Source organism: Eptesicus fuscus, chromosome 20 (genome assembly GCF_027574615.1).
Source record: "Eptesicus fuscus isolate TK198812 chromosome 20, DD_ASM_mEF_20220401, whole genome shotgun sequence".
NCBI lineage: Eukaryota > Metazoa > Chordata > Mammalia > Chiroptera > Vespertilionidae > Eptesicus > Eptesicus fuscus.
This window is the reverse complement of record NC_072492.1, coordinates 3087026-3114649: the sequence shown is the minus strand read 5'-3', so window position 1 is coordinate 3114649 and position 27624 is coordinate 3087026. Positions and strand designations below refer to the sequence as shown.

Genomic DNA, 27624 nt, shown 5'->3' with positions numbered 1-27624 from the left:
GAGTTTCAGCCTGAGGAGATGGAAAGGTTCTGGAGATGGAGGGGGGGAAGATACTGATACCACTGACATTAATTCCACCGGCTTCTTTAGCCCTACATTTTAAAACTTTGATTTTGATGGAAAATGACTATTTACTCCAATTTGATAAGAACTGACTGTAGCTTTAAACTTCACATGATCACCCATTTGCCACTCAGATTCTTAGGCAAGGATATCTGAGCTTCCCCACCTTCAACCACATGCCTCACCAGGGAGGTGAGGAAGTCAGGAAAAAGAAAACCAGTTACAAAAGTATACTAAAACATAAAGTAAGGTAGCTGAAATAAGGCAAAATATACACCAATAAGCTACAAGAAATGTGAATGGCTAAATTCTGTTAGAGGAATTTTCAGGTTACACATAAAGCTAAACTATAAGAAACACACCTATAGCAAGCAACGCAGGGAATACTAAATAAAGTATAACGATACATCACGCAGATAAAAGCTGGACAGAAATGGGACAGTGATATTAGTACAGACATGTACACTTTTAGTCAAATGGTTTAATTGAAATAAAAGGTTAAACCTACCAAGAAAATGTAAGAGCCACAAATCCTTAAGACTGGTTCAAAATATCTAAAGCAAAAACTCTTAGAAATGAAATGTTTTGACAAAAAACACAATCAGAGGAAGAGACTTCAATGCACCTCACTCGGATGTCAATGATCAGCCGGCCACACACTGAAGCCCCCCGGCCCGGTGGGCCGCACCGACACGGCTGGCAGCTCCGGGTCAGTCCTGCTGGGCCCCGGGACACCAAGTGGGCCCCTTTCCCTCCGTGTAACTAGGAGGTCCTTGCAAAGACTTATCCATACAAAGAGCACCCGGTTCAAGGAAAATGTAAGCCTTCACTTCTAGGGAACAGGAAAATCGAAACTTCCATTTTTTAAAAATATGTTTTTGTTGATTTCAGACAGGAAGAGAAAGGGAGAGAGAGATGGAAACATCGATGATGAGAGAGAATCATTGATCAGCTGCCTCCTGCATGCCACGCACTGGGGATCGAGCCCACAACCCAGGCATGTGCCCTGACTGGGAATCGAACTGTGACCTCCTGGTTCATGGGTCGATGCTCAACCATTGAGCCACACTGGCCGGGCAAAATAGAAACTTCTAAATGAGAGGTTTCCCAACTTCTCCCCAGCAAAATTTCAGAAAAGTCCAGGCTGCCATTTGTCAGAGGCAGTGTCAGAGTCCTGTGCCCCAGAGTGTGACAGGTACCTCCTGGCAGAGAGCCAATCCCCCAGGCGTGCTGGAGAAGGCAGCAAACGCGACTGAACTTTTTTTTACTATGTACATGTGATAGGGTTTGTTTGTTTTTGCTTGCTAACATTATAACTAAAAAAATCAGGTCTTATCAAACACAAAACTTCATTCACACCTAAATCAAGCAAAAGCCAAATCCCTTTATTACTAGCAGAGATTTCCCCAGGAGTAATATACTATACTAGATAGCGGATGCCACGACCAAGTTGGAATTCTGCCCCCAGGAACTAGGAATGGTTCCCAATGAGGAAATTAATGTATAATGTAATACATATTTATTTCATAAATGGGTTAAAAGAGAAAACACCTTATGGATTGCTCAATAAATGCCAAAAAGGAATTTGATACAACTGTCCTATTTCTGGATTAAAAATATATATGTATACCTATACATATCCTATATAATAAAAGGCTAATGTGCCCCAGCTGCTTTGGCTCAGTGGATAGAGTGCTGGCCTGAGCACTGAAGGGTCCTGGGTGCGATTCCGGTCAGGGGCACATGCCTGGGTTGTGGGCTTGATCCCTGGTGGGAGACATGCAGGAGGTAGCCAATCAATGATTCTCTCTCATCATTGATGTTCCTCTCGCTCTCTCCCTCTCTCTTTCTCTCTGAATCAATAAAGATTTTTTAAAAAGGCTAACATGCAAATAGACCGAACAGCGGAACAACTGAACAACCGGTCGCTATGACATGTGCTGACCACCAGGGGGTGCTCGTGGAACATGGCGGGTGTCGGCCGCAGCAGGATAGTGGAGCAGGTGAGCAGGGGCACCAGACCAAGGCAGGGCGCTGGTGGCTGTCATCGGGGCGAGCCTCTGGTGGTTACTGAAAATTCTTTGCTCCTGCGCGCCATGGTGCAGCTTGCTGCTTGCACTTGCTGCTGGCGCCAGCCCTGCTCCACCCACTGCTGGCACTGGAGCCGATCCCGATAGCTCAGCGCTGCCAACGGGTGTGAGCGGTGGCTACCAGCCCCGATTGCCCCTGAGGGCTTCTCCACCTCCCCCTGCTCCTGAGGGTCGATGAGGGCAGCCGCCGCTGCTTGTGCTAGCCACATTTGCACCTGCTGCTGGCGCCAGCCCCAATAGCTCCACGCCATTAGCAGATGTGAGTGGGGCCGGCACCATCAGCACGTGGGAGCGGTGGCAGTGGGAGCGGGGCTGCCAGCAGACATGGGACCAGGGCCGTGGTGGGAGGGGCTGGGTGGGGGCATGGAGGATGGGCCAAGACCTGCCCCATATGCCCACCCCAGCCTCGCAGCCCACAGTTCCTTTAAAGGTGCATGAATTTGTGCACTGGGCCCCTAGTGTGTGTGTGTGTGTGTGTGTGTGTGTGTGTGTGTGTATGTGCTAGAGACCCGATGCATGAAGATTCGTGCAAGAATGGGCCTTCCTTCCCCTGGCTGCCGGCACCACCTTCGCTCCGGCCTGGAGCCACCTTTCTGCCTTTGCTCCGCCCAGAGCCACCTTTCCGCCTTCCCACGTTGCCCAGAGGCCCAAAGCTGCTGGGACGGTGCAGAACGCCTGCTCCGTCCCTGGCCACTTGGCACCTGTGTATGCAAATTAACCCGCCATCTTTGTTGGGCTAATTTGCATGCTCACTCCTGATTGGCTGGTGGGCATCATGAAGGTAGGTCAATTTGCATCTTTCTCTTTTATTAGTGTAGATAGTATATGTATATATGTATATGTATATGTATCCTAATATATAAAAACGCAGGGTCCGTAACCAAAGGCTCGACCGACTGGAAGTCACTGCTGGGTGCTGTGGCGAGATCAGGCCAGTGGGGGAGGGCAGTTGGGGGCAACCAGGTTGGCAGGGGAGGGCATCTGGGGGCGAGATCAAGCTGGCAGGGGAGGGCAGTTGGGGGCGATATCGGGCTGACAGGGTAGGGCAATTGGGGGCGAGATCAGGCCAGCATGGGAGGGCAGTTGGGGACAAGATCAGGCCTTCAGGGGAGGGCAGTTGGCGGCAAGATCAGGCTGGCAGGGGAGGGTAGTTAGGCACAATCAGGCAGGCAGAGGCAGTTAGGGGCAATCAGGCCAGCAGGGGAGGGCCGTTGGGGGCGAGATCAGGCCAGCACAACCAGGCCGGCAGGGGAGGGCTGTTGGGGGCGAGATCAGGCCAGCAGGGGAGGGTAGTTAGGGGCAATGAGGCAGGCAGAGGCAGTTAGGGGCAATCAAGGCATCAGGGGAGAGCAGTTAGGGGCAATATCAGGCCAGCAGAGGAGGGCCGTTGGGGGCGAGATCAGGCCAGTGCAACCAGGCCGGCAGAGGAGGGCAGTTGGGGACGAGATCAGGCCAGCAGGGGAGGGCCGTTGGGAGCAAGATCAGGCTGGCAGGGGAAGGCAGCTGGGGGCGAGATCAGGCCAACAGGGGAGGGCAGTTGGGAGCAAGATCAGGTTGGCAGGGGAGGGCAGTTGGGGGCGAGATCAGGCCGGCAGGGGAGGGCAGTTAGGGGCAATCAGGCAGGCAGGCAGAGAGGTTAGGGGAGATCAGGTAGGCAGGCAGAGGGGTTAGGGGCCATCAGGCAGGCAGGCAGGTGAGTGGTTAGGAGCCAGTGGTCCAAGATTGCAAGAGGAATGTCTGACCACCTGTGGGATCAGGCCTAAACTGGCAGTGGGACATCCCCCCAGGGGTCCCCGATTGGAGAGGGTGCAGGGATATGTGTTGTTTTTTAAAATATATTTTTTATTGATTTCAGTGAGGAAGAGAAAGGGAGAGAGAGATAGAAACATCAATGATGAGAGAGAATAAATGATTGGCTGCCTCCTGCAAGTCCCACACTGGGGAGGAACCCAGGCATGTGCCCTTGACCGGGATTAAACCTAGGACCCTTCAGTCCAAAAACGATGCTGTATCCACTGAGCCAAACTGGCTAGGGCAAGGCTATGTTTCTTATTGTTTGTTTGTTTTTTAGAGGAAGAAAGAAAGAGAGAGAGAGAGAGAGAGAGAGAGAGAGAGGGAGAGGGAGAGAGAGAGAGAGAGAGAGAGAGAGAGAGAGAGAGAGAGAGACATTGATGTGAGAGAGAAACATTGATTGGTTGCCTCCCATATGCGCCCCAACTGGGGATCAAACCTGCCATGGTATGTGTCCTGACCGGGAACTGAACCTGCCACCTTTTGGTGTGCGGGATGACACTCCACCCGGTCAGGTCTGAGAGTTAATATGTTTAAATCCTGAAACTTCCAGGTAAAGATGGCAGATTGGCTCAGTGGGTTGGAGTGTCATCCTGTACACCAAAAAGCTTGATTCCTGGTCAGGGCTAAAGCTAGGTTGTGGGTTCGATACCGTTGGGGTGCACATGGGAGGCAACCAATTGATGTGTCTCTTTAACATTGATGTTTCTCTCTCTCTCTCTCTCTCTCTCTCTCTCTCTCTCTCTCTCCCTGTCTCTCTCCCCCACCCCTTCCTCTTTCTCTCTAAAAATCAAAAACAGTGGGTAGTTTCAGCTCATCCGAGGTCACTGGTCATAATAACCTCATGAGGCTCTTGAAAATGCATGTCACTGGCCACACCGGGCAGAGTGCTTGGAACCACATACAGTCATCACTGCTCCATGGAAAGCAGCTTTAAAGGCTTGTTCACAGTGCATCTTTTTAACATGGTTGTCATTTGGTTAGCGTTTTGCTGGACATGGAAACAATCTGACAGTGATACCTCTATCTCTTTCTTTTCCCTGTGATCAGAATCCCTAAAATGTTGGCCAGTTTCTTTCTAACAAAATTATGGTCAAAGTCGAGTGCTGGGGAGCGCTGACTTCAGCAAAAGCCTAGCAGCAAGTGGCAGGGAGCAGGAGCTTTCGGAAGAAAAGAAGCTGGCTCTTCAGGTGTGGCCCCGCAACCTGCTCCAGACCAGACACAGCAGGCTGCATCTGCTGCCAGTTCCTTCCCCCTCACTCCCCAGAAGTGAAGGGATGGGGATTGCAGATCTTGCTGCTTTGGGGTACTCTCCTGTGAATGTATGTAGGTCTTTGAAATTTGAGAAACCTAAAGAATGATAAGGGAAAGAGAATCCCTCATCTCAGCTTATCTTGTTGTTGTAACTAATAAACGTGAAGGAAACCGAGAGAAAAGTGTGAAATGAAGATGACCACTTAAGATGCTGAGGACACGAAGGGCTATTAACATGCAGCATGGTTGGGTGTAAGGAAGTGCTCACTTGCATTTGGATTACTGTGTGATAATTAGCACTGCGCAAGAGGGCTTACATTTCAACACGATTTGTACTGTTTTATAAAAATAAACCACTTTTTACCCATCCAGGAAAAAATCAATAAAATAAAATAAAAATAAAAAACAGCCTCGGTGAGGATCAAAAAAAGATTTCGACATGTGCTATGACATGGATGAACCTTGAGGAAATAAGCAAGTCACAAAAGGACAAATACTGTATGATTCCACTTATATGAGGTCCCTAAAGTAGTCAAATTTATAGGAAGAGAAAGTAGAATGGTGGTTGCCAAGGGAACAGAGAGTTGTTGCTTAATGGGTACAGAGTTTCAGTTTTGCAAGACGAGGAAGTTCTAGAGATTGTTGCAAAACAATGTGAGTATACTTAGAACTAGTGCATTGTACACTTAAAAAATGGTTAAGATGGTACATTTTGTTATGTTTATTTTACCACAATTAAAGATCTAAAAATTGAACTGATACAAGAACACGATGGCAGAAATAAAACATTTAATAGATTTGGGAAGATGAAGTTAAGAAAGTGTCTCAAACAAAGAAATGGAAAAAAGTTGAAAAGAGATATAATTAGAGGACCAGGCTAGGAGGAGTTCCGGAGAAAGAAAACAGAGTAGAAATCACCAATAAAATCATTTAAGAAAACTATGTCATGAGTTATCTTGTTGAGGAGGTGCAGCGAGGGCCAGGCAGGCGAGGCACACCGCCTGGAGTTTTAGAATGTGGACCAACCAAGGTCGCCTGCAAGCCCTGGGGACGGACCAGCCAGGTAGCCTGCAAGCCCTTGGAGACAACACATTACACACAAAGGAATGGGATGATTCTGTTGTCGCTGCCACACTGTAAACTAAAAGGCACTGGGGCAATGCCTACAAAACTATAAAGGAAAGTACTTTATGACCTAAAACACTTTATCCAACGAATCCATCAAGTGTCAGGGTAAACAAAGATGCGAAGTCATAAAATTTTATCTTCCATGAGCCCTTTCTCAGGAAGATACTCGAGGAACCAAAACAAGAAAGGAAAGAATAGGACATGGTAACCGGATCAAAAAGAGAGAGAGACACAGGCATACAGGGACATCTAGCACCAGCCCAAGAGCAGCCGAGCTAGAGGAGAGACTCCCTCCTGGGGAGACTGGTGCTCTGCGTAAACCACGCACTTGTGCCACCCAGTCAGGCCCAGTGTGCCTCTCATCCGTGCTGGGAGTGGCGGAAACCCTCCTGAAACCCAAGTTAGCAGATGCCAATCAAGGCCAACGCTGAAAACAGACTGTGAGGACAGCCATCTCAGGCCTTCACACTCACTCTCTTGCAGGAACAAGCTGCCGACAGCCTGAGTCCTGTGTTCTAGAGCAAGCATGTCAAACTCCACAACGAATATTTCTGTGGCCCAGCCAATATAATGGTATGTAAGAAACATATTAAAAATTTCCTAACTTAATTTTTACAATAGCCTGTTATACATAATCTATCTATCTATATATATAAAATCCTAATATGCAAATTGTTCCCTTGGGAGTTCCACCAGGAGTTTGATCGCTCACTATGATGTGTGCTGACCACCAGGGGGCAGCACGGAACGAAGGAAGGCCCCAGCCAGCAGCTGGAAGGCCCAGATCAGCCCTGATCACCGGCCAGTCCTAGGGACCCTACCCATGTACAAATTTCATGCACCAGGCCTCATGAACTACAACGTTCACTAATGACTGATTACTATAATCATGTTGCATTCATTTCCCTTATGCACCTTTTGCTCAGGCGCACCATTTCTCTCCACTAATACTAGCAGTGAATATTTTAGCAGCCGATTCCCACGTCATTAGTCTTGGACTGACTTGTTTGGTGTGTGCAACAGGAAATATTTCACTTTTGGAGAACAAGAAAAATAGGTTTATTTGTGTTATGCTTATTAATTTGTGCAGTTATTCAGTGTCTGGTAAGTTCAAGAAAAAAATATTAATTTTTATTAAAATGTTCTATTATTTTTTTAAAATATATTTTATTGATTTTTTTTTACAGAGAGGAAGGGAGAGGGATAGAGTTAGAAACATCGATCAGCTGCCTCCTGCACACCCCCTTCCGGGGATGTGCCCGCAACCATGGTACATGCCCCTGACCGGAATCGAACCTGGGACCCTTCAGTCCGTAGGCCAACATTCTATCCACTGAGCCAAACCAGTCAGGGCTAAAATGTTCTATTATTTTATGTTAACGATTACTCATTTATTTCAGCCCTTTGTATTCAGCATGTCTCTATCGAAATAAACCTACGTTTCTACGAAAACTGAAGCTTTTGGTTTTTTTGCAGCCCACATAAACTTAAACATTGTCTATTTGGCCCGTGTTAGCTTTTGAGTTTCACATGCTTGTTCTAGAGTAATCTTGCTCCAAGTTCTCCTTCCAAACTCTTGGGAAGAGGCGGGCTGGCCAGCTCAGGCTGTGAACGACCGTGAGGGCTGCTCCTCTGACCATGTACCGCAGAGGAAGGTGGGAGAATCCTACCCCGTCTGCTGTGTAAACAACCTCACTGGTATTTCTACACCCTTTAATTTGATGATTTTGTTCAAAAACAATTATTATTACTGACAGTTTCATACATGCACATACAACTGAGAATGGAAAAGGGGCTTGTAAGCATGCGGCTCAGGAGATAGAGCCGAGTGGATTTATGGATTGCCAAGAGCTGATTGTATGCCCACCACAGCTTGTGAAATAAAGCCTTTCATCTTCACTTTCCAAATAAACTCCACTTGCCTTAGAATACACCACAATACCTAGTACCATTTAAAATGTCTACGCAACCCGGCTGGCACATGCCCGAGTTGTGGGCTGGATCCCCAGTGGTGGGGCGTGCAAGAGGCAGCCGATCAATGGTTCTCTCTCTCTATCTGTCTCCCCTCTCCCTTCCTCTCTGAAATGAATAAAAATATATTTAAAAAATAAAATGTCTACACAAATCACTATGTGCCATAAGCAGCTGCAGAAGCTGAGACACTGGGTGAACAAGGGCCTCAGTAGAGTGGAGGCCAATAATGACATTCATGTCTACTGAGAATCTATCTTTGATGAGGTCAGAAAAGAACCACTGTAGTGACAGTAAATAAAAACAAAGCATCTTACATTCTTTGAACTGTGCGTGTGGCTCTCACGGGGCCTGTCTCAAGGAAGAAAACCACCGGCGCCCCACACGGCCTGCACCCCGCAGGCTGCTTGCACTGGACGCGCATGTGCGAGTGCTCGCCTGTCGGAATGCGGAGAAGAAAACAGAACTTGGCCAGCTACGCGGGTGCTCTTTCCAGATGCAAAATCAGACTTGCTTTGAACAACACGAAGGCTGCTTTTTTCTCTAACAGGGAAGAATATGGAGCTCCTAGCTAACTGGCTAAAAGCAGGTTCAAAGATACCTTACTTGTGCCTTTGTGAGTGCTATCCCCTGCTAGACGATTTTTTGCAACAGAAACTGAACGGATTCAGATAAATTTTTAAGTCTCTTGCCATCTGAATACTTGCTTCTTACTACCAGAGATGCAAGGACCAAATGTGATGTGAACAACAGGAGATACAGTGCACATATTTATCTAGGGGAGGGGCCAGCCAACTTCTGTACAGGCCCAGGTAGAAAAGAGTTTTGGTTTTAAAGGTCATAGTTTTACATTCCTGTGCAGTTTCTGTATAAAAGCAGCTACAGGCAATGAGTGAGTGACAGGTGACTGTGCTCCAATCAAGCTCATCTATGAAATGTGTGGCTGCAGGACTTAAATCCAGTGTACCAGGACCACACCCACATTCCTCCATTTCACTACCTCAAATGGCAGAGCTCTGATGATATAAAACGTTCATTTTTACAGTCTTTAAAAAGACAGGCCAGGCCAAAGTGAAAAAATTCTGAGTTATATTATGTGCAAATCAGAGTAAGGACATTATTTGGGAAAGTGTCACTTTTTCTAAAAAAGCTTTATCAGTCATTTATGTTTACATTTTAATTAAAAAGATGCTGTTGTAAAATCGACTTGCCACATAGCTGTGAAGTGGCTGGCAGAGAGGTGGATGGGCCTACCCTGCAGGCTCCCAAGCTCGTTCTGCACACTGTGATGCCGTAAGTGCCCTGTTCTTTCACTTTCAAAGTTTCCTCAGAAAGATCTGGTTTAATTTTTCTATACTAGAGGCCCAGTGCACGAAATTCGTGCACTTGGGGGGCAGGCCTTCAGCCTGGCCTGCGCCCTCTCGGAGTCCAGGAGCCCTCAGGGGATATCGAACTGATGGCTTAGGCGGGCCTAAGCTGACAGTCGGACATCCACAGCGCTGCCTCGACCAAATGGCAGAACAACCGGTTGCTATGACACACACTGACCACCAGGGGGCAGATGCTCAATGCAGAAGCTGCCCCCTGGTGGTCAGTACGCTACCACACGGGGAGCACCGCTCAGCCAGAAGCTGGGCTCACGGCTGGTGAGCCCAGTGGTGGTGGTGGGAGCCTTTCCCGCCTCCGCTGTAGGCAAGCGGTAAGGAGCCAGGGGTCCTGGCAGTCAGACATCCCCGAGGGGTCCTGGACTGCGAAAGGGTGCAGGCTGGGCTGAGGGACCCCCTCCAGTGCACGAAATTTCGTGCACTGGGCCTCCAGTTGGTTATAATATACTTTTATGGCCATTTCCTTCAAACTTTTGCCCCCAAATTATATGTCATTATATAACATTTAATACAAAGAATATATTTGGACTCTGAATCATAACAATGACGTGAATACCTGTGGATCCCACCTATCAAATAAAAACCAACATGTAATACCTTGCATCTCTCTCATTTTGTTTTACTTCAATTCTTTTTTATTATATGAAGTAATACGCAGGTATGTTTAAAGTTACAGTTTGATGAGATTTATAATTTAAATAGCAGTTTCCAACCCCTCTGCCCTTATCCATCTCTCAGATCCCCCTACACAAGCTCTTCTAACTGCCCTTTAAAAAATTAATAACAGGTTTATTAAGATATTTCACATATAAAAGTTTACCCTTTTATTTATGTATTTTTAAACTATTTTTAAAAAATATTTTTTTATTGATTTCAGAGAGGAAAGGAGAGGGAGAGAGAGAGAAACAACAATGATGAGAGAGAATCATTGATTGGCTGACTCCTGCACGCCCCACACTGGGGATTGAGCCCATAACCCAGGCATGTGCCATGACCGGGAATCAAATCGTGACCTCCTGGTTCATAGGTCAAAGCTCAACCACTGAGCCATGCCAGCCAGGCAAGTTTACCCTTTTAAAATGTGCAATTCAGTGGCTTTTAGTACAGTCACAGGTCATACAACCAACACCACTAATTCCAGAACATTTATATCATCCCCAAAGAAACCCTTCGCCCAGTCACTTCCTGGCCTCCCTCCCTCAGCCTCTAATCTACTTTCTGACCTATGACTTTGCCCACACTGGACATTTCATACAAAGGAAAGCATATAATATGCAGCCTTTTGGATCTGGCTTCTTTCCTTTAAAAAGATGCAATTAAAATATTTCTTTCTGTTAAAAACTTAAATGTTCATTGCAGAAAATGAAAAATTCACAGGAAAGCATGAATAAAATTTAAGTACTCATCCAGTGATAACCACTGTTAATGTTAGTATAACATTTATATAAATTATTTTTACAGAATTGGAAGCATAGTATATTGCTTTAGAACCCAACTGTTGATCTAATATAGTGGGCACACTTTTTCTAGTTCCTTTAAATATATTTGCACAAAGCAAGATTTTTAAGCTTGATTCCCCTATTGTTAGAAATCTGTATTATTTCCAGTTCTTTAAAAATAACTTTAAATAATAAAACTATAATCAACTTGTTCAAAATTGTATCTTCATAGGCATTCACAATTACTTTCTTGAAACACAATTCCTGAGCTAAAGGGCATACTCATTTTTGAGATTCCTGACACATATTTCCCTCCCCAAAGGCAGCATTCATGCACACCCCCACCAATGTTGGAGCAGAAATCTCATTTTGACCATCTGATCATTAAAATACAAGATCTTCCCAAAATGGCAGGTGCAACATTACAGTTTAAAATTTCATTTTATAAAGTTCAAATGCAGGCAAAACTAAGTTAGCACGTAGGGGTGCATACTTTAGTAGAAAGCTCTGAGGGAGATACGGGACAGCTATTGCCAGCAGCGGGAGGGGCGGCGGGAGGGGCGGCGCTGGGTTTCTGCAGTGAGTGAGGCTGTTCCTGAAACTGTGTCTGATGCACGTATCTCTGTGCATGATGGTCCTGATGAAAAAGCTTACGTTACATCAGATATTACTTTCTTGTCTAGCTTTCACAGAAAACACTGCTCTGGAAAACGGAAATTCCTAAACCAAATGCAAACAACTCTTAAAGTAACAGAGAAATGCTGAGGGCTCAGCTAGGCGGGACCTCGATGGGAATTGGGAAAAGCGGCCTGCTGGGTGCTGCCTGGGGAGTTCACACCCCTCTGAGCAGAGGGGCCCTTCCACAGGAGACGCGGTTCTGCACTGCAGGGCGCAGCGCGGGGCTGAGTGCAGACGGGCCCCCAGGCCACCAGCCTACCTCCGGGCCACGCACAACAGCGACTCTGGCAGCCCTGAAAGATGGCACGCCATGCACACTGGCCTAGACGAGCACAGGACACACGGACACATACTGGCTCGGACGACTAGAGCCAGAGCGGCTTGGAAGCTGGCGGACCCCCACTTACCGCGTAGCCTTCTGTCTTCTTCTGGCACCATTTCAGCAGAGCATTGCGCTTCGAGCCACCGTACTCCCGGGCCAAGGCGGCCAGAGGGTCTCTTCTTTCCACACTAGTTAGAAAGAGGAGCGCACAGTCAAGAGAAGATGCTAATTTTTAGAACCCTCAAATATATAATAAATAAATATATTAGAAAAGCAGAAGTCTAGGTCATTCCAGTAAGACTCCAAAGAAAAACAACCAAATCAGTCAAATTAGCAATACATTTTTATGTCTCAGGGTATGGAAGAAAAATTAGATTGTCTTTCTGGACTATTAGAAGTCTATAAATAGGTTTTTAAAAAATTTTAAGTCTGTCTGTTACTCTAGCCATCTAGCCTTTTATTTATTTACTTAAGTACAGTATCATTTTAATTAAAGATATTTATAGAAAAACTCATGTGTTAGGGCCCCACTTATGTCTGCATGTCATATAAAAGGTAGGTTAGAAGGCATTTAAAAACACTAGGTTGGCTGCTTGTGGGGGAGATGCTGGCAATGGAGATGAAAGGCCAAAGTCTGCAACAATTACTCAAAAGGGGGCTTTCACACTCCAAAGGTGATACCCATGCTCCTCCATTCTTGGTACAGGAACTCAATTCTGAGCCCCCATTTAGCCAAAGGAAGTGATTTTCCAGGAGCAAGAGTTCAAGTGCCCATCCTCAATTTTTCTATAAACGTCTATGTTAATGTGATGCTGCCTAAAATTCCCCAATACTACAGTTTCTCCCATGAGGAAGCCAGGGAAGGAGGATGGTATTCCCATCCCACCGGAACAGTCCGCGATTTCCCGGCACCGTGTGCAGGAGAGCAGGGAGAGAGCAACAACAGAGGGCAGGACATCTCTGGAGTGTCAACTGTAGCAGCGGCAACGAAAGAGCAGCAGGATTTACCCCCCGGCATGTACATCATCGCGGCACAAGAGTGTTCACAGCAGTGTGGTGGGCAGTAGGACAGGCATGAGGAGAGCGAGGACGATGGGCCAGGAACAGAAGGTCACTAGGGCAGAAAGCCCCCCAGTGCCTAGCAAAGGCCAAACTGGGAAAACAAGGACCTCACCCCCAGGTGAGTTTCCTCCCCAGCACATCCCTCGTCATGCAGCTCGGACCCTCCTCTGACCTTTCCTCTCCGGGCATGTCACTAGTCACGCGGTAGACACCCTGGGAGGAGGAACAAGAGGCCGAAAAGTGGCTTCAAGCAACTCCGTGTGGGCCCTTGCATGACCAATCCCTTAAGCCAGTGGTTGGGAAACCGCGGCTCGCGAGCCACATGCGGCTCTTTGGCCCCTTGAGTGTGGCTCTTCCACAAAATGCCACGTATGGGCGCGCATGTACAGTGCGATTGAAACTTCGTGGCCCGTGCGCAGAAGTCGGTTTTCGGCCTGGGCGAGTCTATTTTGAAGAAGTGGCGTTAGAACACTCAAGGGGCCAAAGAGCCGCGTGTGGCTTTCGAGCCGTGGTTTGCCGACCACTGCCTTAAGCATTAACCCCTAGGGATAACATCAGTTGTGTTTCTGCTCCAGGCCCAGAAAAGCAGCAAAACCAGACAAGCGACTGACCTTAGGACCAGCTACAATGACAAATGACCCCTTGCCCTGGTGCCGACCAATCAGTGGACACCATGACCCTGAAAGGACACACCTAAAAAGGGGACAAATACTCTATTGAGATCCTCCCCTGGGACTTCCCCTGAAAGCCCTTAGGATGGAGGACCAGCAGGCCCTCCCTAGGGAGCACAGCCTGCCTTTCCCCACTGGTTTCCTTGCCTCTCCTCCTAAGCTCCAAGGGCCCTTCTTTTGCCCCTGTAGCTTGTTTCCTGACCCCTTTCTTCCACAGCTCACTTATTCCACCTCTGTGATTGTCTAAATAAACTTCCTCTTGCAGTTTGGGTCTTGGCTCTGAAGTCTTTCTTCGCTAGAATTCAAGTACCGAGGTTCCTGAACCGAAGTCCAATTGCTGGTAACAACTGCCAACAGCAGCACTTTTTATAACAGCAAAAACTGGAAACAACCAAATGCACATCATCAGGAAAATGGATAAACTGGGGATCTTACCTTATAATATACAAATATGCAAATCGACCGCACCTTCGCTACGCCCAAGCCACGCCCACCAACCAAGCCACGCCCATCAACCACGCCCACCAGGAAACCGTTGCAGGGACGTTGGGGTGCGGCGGAGCCCAAGGCCGGGAAAGCCGCCCGAGGCTTGGGCAGCTTTCCCGGCCTTGGGCGCCAGCGGGGTGCCTGCACCCATCAAAGCCAGCGGAAGGTCCGGAAGTCTGATCCTTATTTGGGGGACAGAGAAACCAAAGGGTATAAAGAGAAAGCCTCCTCCTTATTGGCTTGCTCAGAATTTGGAACAGGCTCCCGAGTCACGGTACTAGTACATCTGGAAATAAATGGGTTTTTCCTGTATCTCCAGGTACTCCTGTGTATTTTTCGGTCGCCTGGTAAATTCTGTAACATAAGGAATAAAAGAAGGAAGAACACAAGGGCATCGGCCACTGTCTGATTTCTCACTGTTTATAACGTGGTACCTGAGTTTGCTGTGTGGCCTCAATCCCCCGGTGGACGTGCTCAGCAGCCTCGTGCTTCCGAAGCCCAGGGCCGGGGGTCTGCTCAGCGACTCCAGGGAGGGGCTCTTGCGGAGGTAAGGGTCTGGCTTCAGGTCGTCAGCTCTTCCCTTTAGAAGACCTGTGTGCACAACAACACGATCACTACTCCCGAAGGACACGTCTGACTGGTCACCGCACTTTTTAAAACGTGGTACCGTACAGTACAATTGTACAGTACAATTCTCATTTTATTCCCAATACAAACAGATAACAGACATAGTGTCTAGATTAGCAATAAAAATGCAAGTAGGGAAGCGATATTTTCTAGAAAGGACTGCTCAGGCAGGGATGACTATATAATTCAAAGGACTAATGCCAAATTAGCCCCTTTTTAAAAATCATTCAGAATTTCAAGACGCACCAGAGCGCTGGACCTGCGCCCTTGTTAAGAGCCTGCGCCACTGCACAGGTCAATGCGAGGCCGGTACTCGGCTTTCACGGATGGGCATCTGAGAGGGGGCTGGTAGGAAGGTGCCTAAGGGACCATCAGGTCACAGATGGCAGCAGACAGAGCTGGGAACCAAGAATGACAATTATTTTATAGGCGAAAAACCATGACATTCTAAAAAGAAGTAAAAGGAATTCTTTTCAGGCTCCTCTCTGCTGTCACATTCGTCTGAGTCAAGACAGGTAACAAAGCAGGCTGATCCCAGCTGACAGTTCTTAATGGGCACCAAGGCATCCGGCGGGAGAAGGTTCTGGGCTGTCTAGTTTGTATTTACAAAGGAAAGGGGAGCTCAGAGGATGAAGCGGCCTGCTCAGTGCCACAGGCGAGCCTTCAGTCACCTCCTCGGGCACCTTAAATAGTCAGGGAAGAAAATACTATTCGTACACCTAACAGCCACCAATTATGGGGAGCTGGAAGGCAGGGAAAACAGTGCTTACACCACTGAAGAAAACAACAAAAACACACACTAATCCCATTTCTACAGTTTCTGATGACTCAGTGTTGTCCAGCCTGAAGGCAAGCAGTTTTCACACGTAATCCTGCTCAGAGAGTAAACAGAGTCCCCGGCAGACAGGTGCCCGGTGGGGAGCGGGGAGGCACTGGCTGCTGTGGTCTCAGCGTCAGCATTTACCTGGTCAATTACAAGGCTTTCTCTACACAAATGGGAATTTTAAAGCTGGAAGAACGGAAAAGACACAAATATTGTGACCAAACGCTCACCTACTTCACTTGAAAATGGTTAAGATAATAAATGCTATGTCATCGTATTTACCACAATCAAAGCCACACGTGCCTACGACGCCCAGCACTGCGCCTGCAGGCAAGCTGCTCCCCGGCAGCCTCCGTTTCTCGGCGGGTCACTCAGTTGGCACAGGAATAACAACCTGCTCTGGGCCTCACTCACCCCTTCTGTTTTTCTTATTCTGCCAACCTTGGACTACCCACTGGTCCTTGGTCACCATTTCCTTCTTCCTGGCATCATTACTATGAAGCAAAAGCCTTTGTAAACTTCCATCATTTCTTTATGAAGCTGTGAATCAGAGCCACCACCAGCCTCATGACCGAAAGGCCACACTGCGGGGAAAATGAGGAGAACTTGCATCCTGGTCCCGGAGCCGTGTGGCTGCGGCAACCGTTCATCTCTGTGGGCTGGGTCTCACATGTCACCTGCAGCGCTCAGGCCCAGTAACCTGCAAATTCCCGCTGTCAGTATTTATCTCACTCCAAAGTCCTCAGTTCCATGAACAAGCAAACAGAACTCAGGAGGGGCAAAAATAAGGTAGTAAGGTAAAAGAATTTACAATCAAAGAGTGAAACTTATCTCACAGAAACAACTATTTTCAGAATTAAATCTGTCCACGTCTGACCACGATCCCAAAGAAGTGCAGCGGGAATGTACTTTTATTCACACCATGTTACAGAAATTCTGTCTTAACTTAAAAGCAAAGGACTTCTACCTATGCAAGCCGATATTGGGCTTTCTCTGCTCCGACAGGCACTGGTAAATAGCCAGTTAGTGTTCTTGTCATTTTTGCTTCCTCACAACAGTGGCCACGCGGACACAGAGACAGACGGCTCAGGTGTGTACTCCAGACAATCTGCACCTGCTGCTAAGGTGTCTGTCCGGCAGGTGCGCCGGTGTGCAGACAGTGGGTCCGTGACAGGAGCGACCCTGCTGCAGCACTAGCCCGGGGCCAAGTCCACGCCACCCTGCAGCCGTCCACCAGGCAGACAGCGTGCTCTGCACTTCGGAGAGGAGGGACCACCGCACGGAGGTGGGATAGCATGGCCACGGCCGGGCTGCAGGTGGCAGTGCCAGTTCAAGCCCAGCAGTCCCTCTCCCGGGTCCCCTGTAACCGAGTGCCCTGTAACCGTGTGCCCCGTAACTGTGTGCCCCGTGACCGTGTGCCCCGTAACTGTGTGCCCCGTAACTGTGTGCCCGTAACCGTGTGCCCCGTGACCGTGTGCCCCGTGACCGTGTGTCCCGTAACCGTGTGCCCCGTAACCGAGTGCCCCGTGACCGTGTGCCCCGTGACCGTGTGCCCCGTGACCGAGTGCCCCGTGACCGTGTGCCCCGTAACTGAGTGCCCCGTATCCGTGTGCCCCGTAACCGTGTGCCCCGTAACCGTGTGCCCGTAACCGTGTGCCCCGTATCCGTGTGCCCCGTAACCGAGTGCCCCGTATCCGTGTGCCCCGTGACCGTGTGCCCCGTAACCGAGTTCCCCGTAACTGTGTGCCCCGTAACCGTGTGCCCCGTAACCGAGTGCCCCGTAACCGTGTGTCCCGTAACCGAGTGCCCCGTAACCGTGTGCCCCGTAACCGAGTGCCCCGTAACCGAGTGCCCCGTAACCAAGTGCCCCGTAATTGTGTGCCCAGTAACCATGTGCCCTGTAATTGTGTCCCCAGTAACCATGTGCCCTGTAACCGAGTGCCCCGTAACCCTGTGCCCCATAACTGAGTGCCCCGTAACCGTGTGCCCCGTGACCGTGTGCCCCGTGACCGAGTGCCCCGTGACCGTGTGCCCCGTAACTGAGTGCCCCGTATCCGTGTGCCCCGTAACTGTGTGCCCCGTAACCGTGTGCCCCGTAACCGAGTGCCCCGTAACCGTGTGCCCCAGAACCGTGTGCCCCGGAACCGAGTGCCCTGGAACTGTGTGCCCCATAACCGTGTGCCCCGTAATCGTGTGCCCCGTAACCGAGTGCCCCGTAATCGTGTGCCCCGTAACTGAGTGCCCCGTAATCGTGTGCCCAGTAACTGAGTGCCCCGTAACTGTGTCCCCAGTAACCAAGTGCCCCGGAACTGTGTGCCCCGGAACTCTGCGTGACTGGCTTCCAGCGGGGGAGGCAGAGCAGGAGTGAACATGTGACACTGAGGACTACAGCTACAACCAGCACTTCCTTGTCAAGATGTGACTTTCAACAATATGTGGATGAGGGTTATTCTCAAAGACAAAAATCTCTCAAAAGTCTTATTTTAGTAATTATGGAAGCAACAGACTGTCAGAATCCGATAAGATTTTTTTTCTTAAAATATTTTTTCTATTTTCCTGAGATTCAGTATAAAACAAACAAACAAACAAGCAAACCAGCACAGCTCCCACAGCCGGACGCCGCCCGGCGCCCTGCACAGGGAGAAGGGCACCACGCAGGAGCAGGCTCTCACCCTCATCACACACACCGAGAGCCCGAAATAAACACTCGGTCTGGAATAAACACCACTGACTATTTTTCTACGCTCGGTTCATGCTAAGAAAAGTGAACCCCACAAAAACGTAAGTAATCATGTTGAAGACGATTTACCTGAGAGGGGCAGGTCGGGAAGATCCAAGCGCTGGGCCACTCCTTTGCTGGCTGGGTGAACGCCGCTGTAGGTGGAATGCCTCTACAAAACCAAAGGGCACACCAGCAGGTGAACTTGTGACATCAGGACCAGCTCAAGCAAGGTGTGTGCACACATGTATGTACACGGGTTCTCAAGCTCATCGGAATCACCAGAGGGAGCTTTTAAACAACGTATTAGTCTGAAAAGATAGTAAATGCACTTGGCATGATCCTCAGAAGGTCCAGAGAAGACACATAGTTAGAAGGAAGTCTGCCTTTCCTGTTCCTCTCCCTGGGGGAAATCATTATTTTATTTAAACTTTTAAAAAAGCTTTTATTGATTTTAGAGAGAGAAACAGAGATGGAGTGAGAGAAATATCAATGATGAGAATCACTGCACACCCCACACTAGGGACCAAGCCTGCAACCCGGGCACGTGCCCTGACCAGGAATCCAACTGTGACTTCTTGATTCATGGGTCGATGAGCCACGTTGACTGGGCAGGTGTAATCATTATTAAACAGCTTTGTGAATGTCTTTCTGAAATATTCTATGCATATTCAAGGATATGTGTAAAAACACTGTTTTTTAATGGCCAACAGATATATGAAAAGATGCTCAACATCACTAATTATCAGGGAAATACAAATAAAAACCACAATGAGATATCACCTCACACCTGTTAGCATCTACACTAATAAAAGAGTCACATGCTAATTGACTGTACCTTCGCGACGCCCATTAGCCAATCAGGAGTATGAAAATTAACCCAACAAAGATGGTGGGTTAATTTGCATACGCAGGTGCCAAGCGGCCGGGGGCGGGGTGCGACGCTTGCGATGACGCAGGCATTCCTCACCACCCCAGCTGCTCCAGGCCTCTGGGCAGCATGGGAAGGCGGAAAGGTGGCTCCGGCCAGAGCGAAGGCGGTGCTGGCAGCCAGGAGAAGGAAGGACCATTCTTGCACGAATCTTCGTGCATCAGGCCTCTAGTGGTCATTATAAGACAACAACAACAAAAAAAACCAGAAAATAACAAGTGTTGGCAAAACTATAACCCTCGTGCACTGTAGGGGGGTAAGTAAAATGGTACAGCCACAATGGAAAAGAATGTTCCTAAAAACATTAAAAATAGAACTACCAGCCCCATGGGGGAGTTCAGTTGGTTGGAGCATCGTCCTGTACACCAAAAAGGTTGCAGGGGCAATTCCTGGTCAGGACACTACCTAGGTCCCCGATTGATGTTTCTCTCTCACATCAATGTTTCTCTCTTTCTCTTCCTCTCTCTCTCTGAAAAAAATCAATAAACATATCCTTGGGTGAGGATTTAAAAAGAATAGAACTGCCATATGACCCAGCAATCTGTCTTCTGGATATATATCCAAAATTATTGAAAATAGGATCTTGAAAAGACACCTGCATGGCCAGGTTCATTGTAGCATTATTCACACTAGCCAAGAGGTGAAAACAACCTGAATGTCCACCAACAGATGAATGGATTAAAAATGTGGTATTTATCCAGTTTAATTACGTAGGTACTATATATGTATCCATTGTTTAAATTTAATTACCATAACAATTGTTAAAAACCATGATTTACTCATAATTCTGCAATGTGAGCGGGGGCAGCAGGAATAGCTCTTCTTGGCTACATGTACTTTTGACAAGGGTAGTTCAGCAAGGACTTAACTCACAGGATCCAACCGGGCAGGGGCTGGAAGGGCTTGGCGCCCGGGCATCCCTCTCTTTCTCTGTTTGTGATCTCTTCCTCCACCGTCTCTCTCTACCCACGTGGCTACTCTTGGGTATATTTTACTTTTTTGATATCCAAGAGGGTAAAAATGGATACTGCAAAGCTTTCTGAGTCCTCTGTCCATAAGTTATACACAATCATTTCTGCCCCATTCTGCCGACCAAAGCAAGTCAGAGAACTAGACTACATTCAAGGGGAGGAGGCAGAGCCTCTGCCAGAGGCTAATTCCAGAACGTCATAAATGCAAGAAGTTTCATCAAAAGGTTGATGGAACCTGGAGGCTTCTATATTCAGCAGGGCTGTTTTAAGTCAGATTATGATGGGGAAGAATTTGGTTCTAAGGCAAAATTATAAAGAAACTGGAATATCAAAAGGCACTTTTTAAATCAGGCTCAAAGAGAAGGAGTGCCATTATCATATTTAATTATGTGGCTTCTTGTTCAAATTGTAAAATACCTAATTCGTATTTGGGATTGAAAGCCTATAATTTCTAAAAAGCTGCCAGATCCTCTGCCCCTGGAGAGAAGAGACTAGGCAGCTAGAGAGATTAAAGCTATCAGCTCTCTCGCTGGGAAACTACCTAATGCTTTGTTTAAAAATTACTGTAGAAAGCGCTGGGACAAGCAAATTTGAGCAAAAATAACGTTAAAAGCTAGTCAATGCTGTGGACAGCGGAACAGAAAAAGATTTAGGAAAAAAACTTTGATTTATTTAGTCTTGTTGATCTGTCCTTTAATTTAATAGGAAGAGAAATGCAGCCAGGTCAGTTGCTAAATTTTCCCAAAGCAAACAGGAGGTGGGGAAGGGAGACAAGTGGTGATCCTGTAAGATGGATGCCCCCTCCCGAAAGTGCTATTTTAAAAAGTCTCATCTCTGCCATGTTTTTTCCTGATTCATAATTTAAAAGTTTTACAAAATTTAGGAATGTGTCTGGGATTTCTGTACTCGTAAAGAGAGAAAACTGGTTTAAGACAAAATGTGCGCACCGTCCGATTTCGGATCTTAGATAGGTTTTGAGCTAAACTTAACTCTATTTACAATGGTATAGAATAAAACCCCAAAGCTGTTTTTTCCTGCTAAAGAAAGATGGCAGAGACAATCCAAAGATTTCCATAATAAAGGATAGTTTTTAAATAATAATAGACTGCATTCAAAAGTTAACATTAAAACTGCTAAAAAAAAAATCAGTAAATCATCTCTGTTACAGAATTTACCAAAGTAAATGCCTTGGATAATTATAACTGGATATAGAATCTCAAAAATTGTTGAAACATAGCTAAATAATATGTTAATTATAAAGGTCTAAGTAACCCAGGGGAAAACTAGTTTTGCTCCTTATTGAAGGAGGGGGCTGGGCTGGTTGCATTTCCCCCAGCAGAAAAAATGTGGTCATTTTGAATCAAGCAGCTAGGCCAAAGTTTCCCTGCCAGCAGCAACCCTTAAATTGTTATCGCTAAGGAAAGAATGTAGTTAATTTGCATTTAAATGGCTACAGGGTTGCTTCCCCCTCTCACCAGCCAGAAACATAGTTTTCAAAAATAATTAGCAACTTAGAACTCTGGAAGTTTACTAAATTAAATAATAAAATTTATTAAATATCTAGGTATTTTGAAATGATAAGATACTGAAATATTAATCTAAATTTGCCTCATGAAAAATTTAGAGGGTAGAATTGAATCTATTAATTAAAATCTGTCTTGTATTTTTAAAAATGTGAAGTTATCCACCTAAAATTGAAGGCTTCTAAGAGTTTAAAGTTCAAACTAAGTTAAGAGAAATCATATAGTTGTGGTAACAAAATACATAAAGTATAGAAATTCATTTTTGAGAAAATTATTCTTGTATTTTCTCTAGAGAAATTAATAATTCAAAATATATTATAGTCCATGTGGTAAAATTTCAACCTAGTTCTAATTTAAAAAGAAGGATTAATTCTATGGTCTCAACCAAATTTTTAATATAAAGACGAGTTAAAATTTAATTGATATCTTTAAAAATAATTATAAAAAGTATTTAATATAATCTTTGATGGTCATTCCGAGTTAAATTTTAAGACTTTAAAATATTTTTAATTTAACTGATCTAATATATTTGAAATCATATGGAAAGCTTTGTCAAATAAAAATTAATAAATATATTCTGTTTATATACATATATTTTAAAGGTTATGAAGGTTTTGGTCTCTAAGGAAGGGCAAAACAAGTTACTAAATGTTTCTTAAATAAAGCCAAATTTTAAAAATAAAAAGCAAGCAATAGCCCTCAGGCAGCCTGCATTTTAAATGGGCTGGGGGTGGGGTAGCGTTTCTGCCTCCTAGATCAGATGTACAAATTTGCTTGCTTAAGATGCCTGCTTTAATTACTTAATAAATTAGATTTTTAAATTATAATCGAGGTCTCATATGTTATATGAGAAGCCAATATTTTTATAAGCAATTAGATTTAACAAAAGCCAAGATAAAAATTTGCATACCGCCAGTCCTCTAAAAAAGTTACTGAGGCCTCCCATAATCCCTCTGTATATGCAAATGAGCCAAAAGAATATTGTTTAAAAGTAAATCTTAGGCTTAATAAAAAGGAGAAAATTTAAAATCTCTTCCGCTAATATTTACAGGGTAAACTGAAAGTTATTATTCAAGCGTTAAATCTGATCACTAATAGTAGTCACCATGAATGAAAAGGAAGTCATTTAATGTATAGACATGACCTGACAATATTGGTGAGCATCCAAAAAGCAACAGCCATGTAGGTTGCTTGGTGTAAAAAAGAAAATGGTTTTTAAAAGAAACCCTAATGGTGACCTAAAAATTATTCTGGAAGGAAATAAAGAGAGGTTTCCTTAAAATATCTAGAAAATTACAATTTAAAGTTTATGTATTAGGCCTCAAAAAGAAAAGTAAGTAATTTGTGTTTTTGCCTCCCTAAACAAAGCTAATGTAAAATTACTCAAAGACTACAGCAAAAAATTCAATTAGTGTCAGTTATTGTCCATAGCTAAGGACAAATAAAGTTAAAAAATAAGCCTTATTTCAAATTAATTTAAATTGGCAAATTAAAATAAGTAAATATTCAGGGGAACTTAATTGTACTAAGCAGGAACCTGTTCCTGAAGCATTAATTTTTTACTAATGGTTCATCTCATAGAAAAACTTCTTAACATGTAATGAATCCAGACCAGTCATATTTCTATACAAAGATTTAAATTAAAAACTATCAAAACTGCATTGCAAAATTTCCAAAAGCCTCTAATAATATTTAAAACAAAAAAGGGGGGATAGTGGAATAATCCCCTGTAAGAAAATTACATCAAGCCTTAATTGCTTTAAATTTTTCACTTGTAATGCTAATGGAAAGACACACATGGTGTCAGAATAAGCCAAAGGAAAATGATTTGGGCAAAATGAAAGAATCCCAAGTCTAGTTTATAGAAAAGATTCCTTTATTAACCTTTGGTCGAGAATATGCTTATATATTTCCAGAAAACTCCTCCAAGCCCGTGTGGATTCCTGCAACAATGGATCCGAGAGAGGAACTAATCAGACTACTCCAGCCACAGATGGTGGTGGCCCCAGGCAACACGCTGACAACAGAGGAGAAACAGTCCAGAGATGGAGATGGTGAAGACGCCTTGCCATGCTAGCAGTCAGCAGCTGTGCGTCACTGCAGGTTGCCCAGGAGCAAGCCAGAGAAGGTCGGACCTGCATCTCCACTGTTTGTCCACTATCCAGAACTAAACATTGCTGGCATGTACCCATAAAAACTGTTGGACATTGGAAAGAGGACTCAAAGAACTGTTGGCCCAGAAAGGAGCTTACTGCAGACTGATTACTTTGATGTTTGGCAGCAATTTAAAAGAACATGAATGTGACTAATTTTTAAATGTATTAAATCAAAAATGGTGATATGCCGGAGGCTAATTCCAGCATGTCATAAATGCAAGAAGTTTCATCAAAAGGTTGATGAAGCCTTGAGGCTTCTATATTCAGCAGGGCTGAATACATGTTATTGCCTAGTGGAATGGCCGAAAGCATTTCCCCAAACCTGAAGATCTGCATATATTATTGTCTATTACCAGACAGCTGAGGGCATTTCAATTTACATGTTATTGCCTCCTGCTGGCCAAACAGCTGAACAGCCATAGGCAGTTCCCCAACCTGCCAATGCCTACTGTATACCAAATTTACCTTTGATATGTCTATCTACTTTGCTATAGGGCAAAATGTGGGAATACAAAGAGCCCTGGGTCCGGAGATAGAGAGAACTTAGCTACTACAGCTAAGCTTCCTCTGGCTCCCCCATGGATTACAAATTTATATTATATTTCTAGTCTCTTTATTAATTTACATGCAGCCCCTTTTCCAGATTCCTGAACCCTTCTAGATGCTGGATATCACCCCAGCAAGCCTCCATGGCACAGGAGCAATCACTAACTCAGCCAAATTTTCAGACAATCTGCCACTCACCTTTTTGCTTTTGTTCTAATAAAAGTATGGTGGGGGAGAAAGAAAATGTGGTATCTACATACAATGAAGTATTTTCAGTCTTAAAGAAGGAAATCCTGCCCCATGGTACACCGCGAAGGAACCCTGAGAACATTACCTGCTCCGCAGGCAGGGATACAACGGTGATGCTGTGGTCCTAACGCTGCCCCTAGATCTTTTTTTTTTTTTAAATAAATCTTTATTGTTCAGATTATTACAATTGTTTCTCCTTTTTTCCCCCCCTATCTCCCCATCACCTGGTTCCCTCCCCCCCGTTGTTCTTATCCATAGGTGTATGATTTTTGTCCAGTCTCTTCCCGCACCCCCCACACAGACACCCCTTTCCCCCTGAGAATTATCAATCCACTCCCATTCTATGCCTCGATTCTATTATGTTCACCAGTTTATTCTGTTCCTCAGATTTTGAATTCACTTGATTTTTAGAATCACTTGTTGATAGATATTTGTTGTTCATAATTTTTATCTTTACTTTTTTCTTCTTTTTCCTCTTTTTAAAGAATACCTTTCAGCATTTCATATAATACTGGTTTGGTGGTGATGAACTCCTTTAGCTTTTTCTTATCTGTGAAGCTCTTTATCTGCCCTTCAATTCTGAATGATAACTTTGCTGGGTAGAGTAGTCTTGGTTGTAGGTTCTTGCTATTCATCACTTTGAATATTTCTTGCCATTCCCGTCTGGCCTGCATAGTTTCTGTTGAGAAATCAGCTGACAGTCATATGGGTGCTCCCTTGTAGGTAACTGTTTTTCTCTTGCTGCTTGTAAGATTCTCTCTTTGTCTTTTGCTCTTGGCATTTTAATTATGATGTGTCTTGGTGTGGTCCTCTTTGGATTCCTCTTGTTTGGGGTTCTGTGCGCTTCCTGAACTTGTAAATCTATTTCTTTCACCAGGTGGGGGAAGTTTTCTGTCATTATTTCTTCAAATAGGTTTTCAGTATCTTGCTCTCTCTTCTGGCACCCCAAAAATTCGGATATTGGTACACTTAAACCCATCCTGGAGGCTCCTTATGCTATCCTCACACTTTTGGATTCTTCTTTCTTTCGACCTCTCTGGTTGGGTGTTTTTTTCTTCCTCATATTCCAGATCTTTGGTTTGACTCTTCGGGTGCAGTGGTCTACTCTGTATATTCTTTATTTCAGACAGTGTATGCATAATTTCTGACTGGTCCTTTTCCTTTTTTTTTTTTTTTTTTTGGTATTCTCATTAAGGTCCTTGAAGGTCTCTTCAAGTTTCTCAGCAGTTTTTAGAAGATTCTTGAGTAACCTTATAAATAGGGTTCTGAACACTGTGTCGTCCATTAGTTTGCTTTCATCTATCTCTCCTACTTGTGACATACTTCGATGTCTCCACATTTTGGCTGCCTCCCTGTGTTGATGGAGTGGCTTTGTGTGGTCGGTGACCTATAGGCGCCGGTAGCTCAGCTTCCCCAATCACCCTAGGTGGTCACTCTTGGTACTCCCCTTTGTGGGCTGAGTGGAAAGTCTTGGTGTAGTTAAAAGCCCTGATTGCTGTTGGTACACTGGGAGGAATTGACCTCCGGTCCAATTGGTTGTGAGGGCCTGCTGTGTCTATAACAGAGGAATTGCTGTGCTGGAGACACAGTAGGGCTTTGGTGCTCACTGAGTCTGCCTCTTGAATGTGTCCCTTATGAGAGTGGTTGAAATCTGGTGTCGTCCACACCGACAGAAAAGTCCCTCTCACTCTCCTACCAGCCGAGAGTCCCGTAGGCATCTGGGTCCCCTGCGTGTCCCCAGAAACTGGAGTTGAGTGGTTGGGATTGTTGGTATCACTGGCGGGAACTGATCTCCAAGCCAGTTGGCTGTGAGGATCAGCAGTGTCTCCGCTGGGAGAGCTTCTGTGCTCAGCTTGGATGGGGCGGAGTCTCAGGGTGGCGCAGACAAGCTTTGGTTTCCCATCTGCTCTGCCCTAAGAGGGGCGGTTTCTCCGTGCCCGAATTAATGGCTACGCGCCTCTGAGCGAAGGCAGCTTTCGAGCCTCTCCCGCTGCCTAACAGACCAGTTTCTCCCCAGCTGGGGCTGGATTTCAGTGCAGACCGGAGGTTTTGTTTTTCTCCCGAACGAGAAATCCAGTCATTTGATTTCTTTGATTTGATTGTCACTGGGAGGGCTGTGCTCAGCTTGGATGGGGTGGAGTCTCAGAATGGCGCAGACAAACTTGGTTTCCATCCGCGCTGCCCTAAGAGGGTCGGTTTCTCCGTGCCCTAATCAATGGCTACGCGCCTCTGAGAGAAGGCAGCTTTAGAGCCTCGTCCGCTGCCAAACAGACCAGTTTCTCCCCGACCGCAGCTGGATTTCAGTGCAGTCGGGAGGTTTTGTTTTTCTCCCAAACGAGAAAGCTAGCCATGCAGCGTCTGCTGCCCTCCCTCTCCGCACGCTGCGAGCAAGCCTGCCGCGTATTCAGCCGTCCGCCCTTTCCGCGCTCACGGATCTCCGCACCTCCACAGCTCCTGAGGCTCAGCGTCCCCCTCTCTTTTTTTCTCTAGTTGTAGGTTTTCCACTCTGCCAGCTTTCTGGTGGTTCTGGACGGTGTGCGCTCTGTTTTCCAGTTGTAGTTTCAAAATTGTTGTGGTAGGCAACAGTTAGGTGTTTACCTTATGCCGCCATCTTGGTTTCTCCTTGCCCCTAGATCTTGACAGAAACGACGGTCCTAGGCAGGCACTCAGGAAAAGAGCGCTCTAACCATGGAACCACACTGGCCAGTGCAACCTGGCTGGCGTGGCTCAGTGTTTGAG

The 27624-nt window shown here is 45.9% G+C and overlaps 1 protein-coding gene across 2 annotated transcripts in view; it reads right to left on the bottom strand.

Moving 5' to 3' along the window:
• SPECC1 (sperm antigen with calponin homology and coiled-coil domains 1) overlaps nt 1–27624 on the bottom strand; it is a 249879-nt gene that overhangs the window by 31854 nt on the left and 190401 nt on the right. For both annotated transcript variants that reach the window (XM_028132220.2, XM_028132223.2), the window contains 3 exons: nt 18600–18681; nt 14775–14931; nt 12207–12309 (listed from right to left, as the gene is read on the bottom strand). In XM_028132220.2, the coding sequence (XP_027988021.2) occupies nt 12207–12309; nt 14775–14931; nt 18600–18681 (342 nt within the window). The remainder of the gene's footprint in view (nt 1–12206; nt 12310–14774; nt 14932–18599; nt 18682–27624) is intronic.